Here is a 6,935-nt window from a genome sequence, read left to right on the forward strand (position 1 = left end):
ATTCCATTGTACTGGCTATACCTAGGATCCTACGTATAATGGTAGACGTACCATACATCCGTTCCTAAGGTTTCTAACGTTTTCACGTTAGCTAAGGTTTTGGCATTTTCATGCCACTAAGTTTGGATAGTCGCCAGTTAGGGCCATACTCCAGTTTACACACGATCCTTGGGCTTGTCCCCAGTTATCCTTGGGCTTGTCCCCAGTTATCCTTGGGCTTGTCCCCAGTTATCCTTGGGCTTGTCCCCAGTTTCTAACTTTTATCTTATATTGGCTTAGTCCCAAGTCATGTTCTATTTCAGGTCTTTGAAGTTAAACAACCAAGGATCCTTGATCCTTACTTCTTACTAAGGTTTGTCTTATAGTTATCCTGGTTATGGTATTAAGGGTTAGGATCCTAACTTGGATCCTCAGGTATGATCCTTAATATTTTAATTTTGTTTATCGTTTATTTGAATAACCCTTGTACTTTGACAACTGAACTTATGATCCTTAAAATATACTACTTTTTGGAATTTTTCAACTGTAGGATATTTGATCCTGGATCATATCCTAAATTTTTTTTTATCTAATTTGTTCAACTTTTCTTATTTAGACAAGTGTATATCAGAACAATTGAAAATTAAAAGGATATACAAGGATAACAACACATGATAAGCCAAAAAAGATTAAAGTTATTTTATTAACAAAAATTTAACCGTCAAAAGTTGTCAAAATTTTCAACCCACGTTTCTACCAGCAAAACGTGGCCCGTCCACATGGGTTGGCAACGGGTGTCCATTGTTTGTGTGGTCATAGCATGCAGGAAATAAAAGGCGGCAGGATCACAATGGCTTCATCCCCCAAACAGAGGATCCCTCCACCATTTGTAATCCTACCTATTGTCTAAAGGATCCTGGATCCTTAACCCTAAAACTATTGTTTAAGTACAAACCAACCATTGTTTGACAAAACTACCACCAAACCTAAAAATTGGGCTCCGGCTATGTCTAGAAGTGTCCATCATTGCCCAATCATGCAGCCTACACCTTCGCTGCATCACCATCCCCAGCTCCACTAGCTTCACCACCATGATCCTTGCCACTGCCTCCAGCCTCGATCGTCAGGATCTCCTCAGCCTCCTCCTCGTCATCCTGCTCAGCCAGCCTTGCCTTCCAGCCTTCCACATCTCAGCTGCTCCTATCAAAGTCGGGATCCTGAGCTTCCAAGGCCATTTGCAATTTGGTCTTATACATCGCTATGGCAGCAGAGACTTTAGCATCCTGGGTGATCTCATGCTTCTCGTAATCAGCATTGATTAGCACCTTGGCCGTCTCATTTTTGGCACTTTGGAGGTCTTTTTGGAGGTCAGCAATCTTAAGATCCTTGAGCAGTGCAACTTGTTGGAGGTCAGCAATCTTCCTGTCCTGCTCCTCAACATTCCCCACCTCAGCAAATTTCTGCAAAGAAGACAAAGAACAGTTCAAGACAAGGTGATCCTCAAATAAGCTGGATACCAAAGCAGGGACAGTGATCCTTACATCGTTGAAGTACTCAAGGAATTGGTGGCGGATAGAGGCAGACCTTGCAGATCCTCAGCTTCAGAGGCTTTTCTTTTCTTGCCTCCCCTTCCTTTGGAGGGTGCCTTGGGGATCGAAGCAGTTGGGCTAGCAGGAAGCTTTTTCTTGGTGGATCGCACGTTATCCAGATCGGTCACGCTGAACTTGGAGGCAGATTTTGAAGCTTTTCCAGCACCTGCACAATCAAAGCAAGATAAGTATCCTTATCCTATTTCTATTTAACTATTTATTCAAATCTTTAACTATACGAAAAACATGATACTTACTTGACATGGTGACTGAGCCTGAGGATACCTCTTGTGAATCCTGGGTGATTGTCTTGAATGATCTTGTTTCAGGACTGAGTCTTCTAAAGGCAGCAAGCCTTTCTTTGGTAGCAGGAGACGGTATGAGGTGTGAAACAGTAACAGCTGCATAACATAAAACAGAAGGGAGTTAGTGATCCTATAACAACAGCAAGATTATCTGGTGATCCTTCTCAGGATCCTCTATCCTACCATGGGTGGACCACTCCTTGGGTAGATCCTTTCCGTTTGGAATAGAGTCTCTTCTGACGAAGAAGAAGCGTCGCTTCCAATTGGTATCGTTTTTGGTAGCTTTGAAAATGGGGTGTTCTTCACCAGGTTTACGTTTAAACAAGTATCGGTGGGATCCAAAGGTAGTGAGATCATACATCTCGGCCAACTCTGACATTCCTAGGTCAATCCCCTCCTGCTCAATGATCCTCTCAAGGGTATACAAAACCCTCCAGATCATTGGCATAGCTTGGATATAAGAAATGCCAGTAAGAGAGAAGAAGGATTGGGTAAAGGCTGGAAAAGGATAGGTATAGCCTATGGTGAACGGGGTAACAGGAAAGGCAATCCAAGTTTCAGAAACATGATCACTCAAAGCAGTGGGATCAAAGGATTTGAATATGGTGTTCGCTGGGAAGCAATAGCGGATTCTATCGATCTGTGGATCAGTGAAACAACAGCGTTCTTTTGCGGAATCTTTGAAGATCCCTTGACTTTTCAGAGGGCTGTTCTTCTGGTGATCCTTAGCGGGAGAGTTCCGGAGCATCATTTTCGACGAGATGATGGTAAAAGAAGTAAAACAGAGTAAGAGAAGGAAGAAGAGGAAAAGAGAATACCTGATTGATCTTCGGATGAGAATTTAAAGGGAGTTTCTCTTGGATTTAAATGCAAATTGATCCTATCTCTAACTCATATTTATAATGATGAATTTGCAGGGTAAGTCACCTCAGTGACGTCAAGATTGCAACGGATAGTTCGATTCTAACGGCTATATATCCGTTAGTCTGTTGAGGATAAGATCGATAAAATACAACTCGTTTATTTACATAATTACTCCTTGTATTTTGGGGGCAATTGTTAGGGGAGGATTTCTTAATAACCTGTGATCCTCAAGTGTTATCCTGTTTGGTGATCCTTACTTCTGTGACAATTAGTGATCCTCAGAAGTGCTTCAGGATCAGGATCATGGATCATCCTAAGGATCCTTATACTAATGATTGTTCACTTTGAATTCGGTGTTGTATTGCAGGAGTACCGGTGTGGACTTGGTCATGGCGATATTCCTGGAGCATATTCCCTTCAATTCTGCACGTACTTGACCATTGTGAACGTTATGGAGAACGTGGGGAGAAGGCACGAAATGCGGACAGTTTGTTAGGCTAGATATTTTCTATTTTTAAAGAGGATAGCGAGCTATTTTTAGAACACTTGGCTATTTTTTGGCTACACACACTCGTACAACTGCACTCATCAGCTCACGGCGAAACACTTAGCAATTTTCATACATTTCTACACGATACACAATAGTGATCCTTGTACCTAGCTCGCTATCATCCGAAGTTGTAAAAGAATTATTGTTTAATTTGAGTTGGTGATCGGTAGTTTCCATCACCCGAGGTTTTTTATGCCGGAGATCATTCATTGATCAAGGGCTTTTTCCTCGTATAAATCTTTGTGTCACTTGTGCAATTCATTTCTGAGTGATCCTCTTTGTTATTTACCAATTCAAGCATCATACCCCGTTACAGAGAGTTCGGTTGCATTATCCTTGTCTGATTTTTGACCAAAACATAAACGATCTCTTGCAGGACCATATTTAAGATGCATTGAGGATCCGGAAATCTAAGAAGTCGTAAAAGATTTCCATGAAGAAGATTGTGGAAACCACACCGGGGGCAGAGCATTGTTCTCAAGGATCCTGAGGACAGGATACTATTGGCCAACTATGAAGAGGGATGCTGTGGAGTATGCCAAGAAGTGTGATCCTTGCCAAAGACATAGTAATATCCTTCATCAACCGGCTGAACTTTTGCATCCTATATCCTCCTCTTGGCCATTTATGAGATGGGGAATGGATATAGTTGGTAAGCTTCCTAAGGCACCTGGTGGAAAAGTGTTCATGCTTGCTATGACTGATTAGTTCTCCAAGTGGATAGAAGCTGAAGTCTTTGCCCAAGTCAGAGAAAAGGAAGTTATATCCTTCATTAAAAGAAACATTATTACTAGATTTGGTATTCCTCCTGAAATTGTATGTGATAATGGATCCCAATTTATTGGGAGTAGAACTACTAACTTTTGTGACAGCTGGGGGATTAAGATGATAACATCAACACCAGTCCACCCACAAGCTAATGGTCAGGCAGAATCATCTAAAAAGATCATCATCAACAACTTGAAAATGAAGCTTGGGTCCAAGAAAGGAAAATGGGCAGAAGAACTACCTTATGTGCTTTGGGCTGATAGGACAACCCCCAAGAATGCTACTGGTCAAACTCCATTTTCTTTGGTATTTAGGGCAGAATCAGTGATCCCTACAGAGATGGTGGTTCCTACTGCAAGAACAAGCATTCGTGATCCTGAAGAAAATGCTGTAAACTTGGTTCAAGACCTGGATACTATAGAAGAAATCAGGGATTTGGCAAGGATAAGGATGGCCAGTTATCAGCAGAGGATGGCTGGAGCCTACAACAAAAATGTCAGGATCAGGAAGTTCCAAGTTGGTGATATGGTACAAAGGAAAGCATTTCAGAATACCACCAATCCTGCTGATGGAAAGCTCGCACCAAAGTGGGAAGGTCCTTACTTGATTAAAGCTGAGGCAGGAAAGGGGGCATATCGATTGCTAACAATGGAAGGTGATTTGCTACCTAGAGCCTGGAATGCTGTCCATTTGAAGAAATACTTCATGTGACAAGGATCCGTGATCCTCACAGGATGAGTATCCTTGAAGGATCCTTGCAGAACAGATGATCCTCACTTTGGTAACATTCTAATCTCAAACTATTTCATTCTTTTATTTTCTCATATAAGGATAGGGATCCTGCATCCTTTATCCTCCTTTCACTCGATTCTGAGTTTTGAAGGTTCAGGTATCCTTATCAAAGGATTGATTATCCACAGAAGTATCCAGTTATTTGGGCTTGACCCTAGTTATTTGGGCTTGACCCCAGTATCGCCAGTAGCGCACGATGATCCTGGTACTGTTCATGGCAATGGGACCAGTACTCGTTTTAGGGGCTGACAATTTCATTGTACTGGATGTACCCAGGATCCTACGTATAATGGTAGACGTACCATACATCCGTCCCTATGGTTTCTAACATTTTCACGTTAGCTAAGGTTTTGGCATTTTCATGTCACTAAGTTTGGATAGTCGCCAGTAAGGGCCATACTCCAGTTTACGCATGATCCTTGGGCTTGTCCCCAGTTATCCTTGGGCTTGTCCCCTGTTATCCTTGGGCTTGTCCCCAGTTATCCTTGGGCTTGTCCCTAGTTATCCTTGGGCTTGTCCCCAGAATTGTTGGGCTTGTCCCCAGTTACTAACTTGTCTTATATGTTGGCTTAGTCCCAAGTTATGTTCTATTTCAGGTTTTTGAAGTTAAACAACTAAGGATCCTTGATCCTTACCTCCTACTAAGGTTTGTCTTATGGTTATCCTGACTATAATGTTAAAGGTTAGGATCCTAACTTGGATTCTCAGGTATGATCCTTAACTATTTTGAATTTATCCTTTATTCATTTGAATAACCCTTATACTTTGACAACTGAACTTATGATCCTTAAAATATACTACTTTTTGGAAGTTTTCAACTATAGGATATTTGATCCTGGATCATATCCTAAAATTTTAAACCTAATTTGTTTAACTTTTCTTATTCAGACAAGTGTATATCAAAACAATTGAAAATTTAAAGGATATACAAGAATAACATCATAGGATAAGTCAAAAAATTAAAGTTTTATTTATTCACAAAATATTTAACCCTTTAAGGTTGTGAAAATTGCCAACCCACATTTCTACCAGCAAAATGTGGCCCATCCACATGGGTTGGCAAAGGGTGTCCATTGTTCATGCGGTCATAGCAGTGCAGGAAATAAAAGGCGGCAGGATAACAAGTGGCTTCATCCCCCAAACAGAGGATCCCTCCACCACCTATTATCCTACCTATTGTTCAAAGGATCATAGATCCTTAACCCTAAAAACTATTGTTCAAAGTACAGACCAACCATCATTGTTCGAGATTAAAACACCATAACCAAAAAACCACTATCCAACCTAAAAAATGGGCTCCGGCCACGTCTAGAAATATCCATCATCGCCCATCTGTTTTGGTCAAAAATCACTTAAAGATAATGCAACCAAACTTTATGTAAATGGGGAATGATGCTTGGTACGATGAACAAAGTGAAGGATCACTTTAATGTAAAATATGCAAGTGACACAAGGATTTATACGAGGAAAAAGCCCTTGATCAATGAATGATCTTCGGCATAAAAAACCTCGGGTGATGGCAACTACCGATCACCAAGCTTCAATATAACAAACAATATTTTTACAACTTCGGATGGTAACGAGCTAGGTACAAGGATCACTATAGTATCGTATGCTAAAGCGTGTGAGAAATGTGTCGTGTCTTCCGAATGTGGAAGAGTGCTACTTATACAAGTGTGTGTGGTCGTATTTTAGGTAAATAACCTAACTATTAGCTCGTTACCCCTTCAAGAATAGAAGTAAATTTAGCCTAAATTATCGCCCTTAAATTGTGTTGAGTTTCCATATTGTCCATAACGTCCATCTTTGATTATGCATATGCCAAAGTAGCGTGATAGGTTCCTTGTTTACGTTGCTAAGAGCGGATCCTACTCGAAATTCCTGCAAGATAACATTAAACCCAAAGAGAATAACCGTTAGTATGAGGATCCCTAGGATGGTCCGTGATCCTGTCCCTGGAACTCTCTTGAGGATCACTATCTGTCAAAGAAACAAGGATCACTGATTAGGATCACATGTAAGGATCACAAGTCATAAAAATCCAGCCCTAACAATTGCCCCCAAAATATAAGGAGTATTTATCTAATA

General features: G+C 40.9%; 1 protein-coding gene across 1 annotated transcript; it reads right to left on the minus strand.

Annotated features, from left to right (window-relative positions):
• Window positions 1-1,184: 1,184 nt before the first annotated feature.
• LOC118481306 lies at window positions 1,185-2,261 on the minus strand. Its single transcript, XM_035976721.1, has 3 exons — window positions 1,826-2,261; window positions 1,521-1,734; window positions 1,185-1,439 (listed from the first exon to the last, which is right to left on the minus strand). The coding sequence occupies exons 1-3, from the start codon at window positions 1,830-1,832 to the stop codon at window positions 1,298-1,300; spliced, it is 363 nt and encodes a 120-aa protein (XP_035832614.1). The 5' UTR covers window positions 1,833-2,261; the 3' UTR covers window positions 1,185-1,297.
• Between the last annotated feature and the right edge of the window lie 4,674 nt (window positions 2,262-6,935).

Source organism: Helianthus annuus, chromosome 8 (assembly GCF_002127325.2).
Source record: "Helianthus annuus cultivar XRQ/B chromosome 8, HanXRQr2.0-SUNRISE, whole genome shotgun sequence".
Taxonomy (NCBI): domain Eukaryota; kingdom Viridiplantae; phylum Streptophyta; class Magnoliopsida; order Asterales; family Asteraceae; genus Helianthus; species Helianthus annuus.

Bases quoted from the DNA above. Each gene is read 5' to 3' on its own strand.
- LOC118481306 (XM_035976721.1), bottom strand. The intron at 1,440-1,520 runs GTAAGGATCACT...TCTTCTTTGCAG, and splicing joins TCCTTGAGTACTTCAACGAT to AAATTTGCTGAGGTGGGGAA.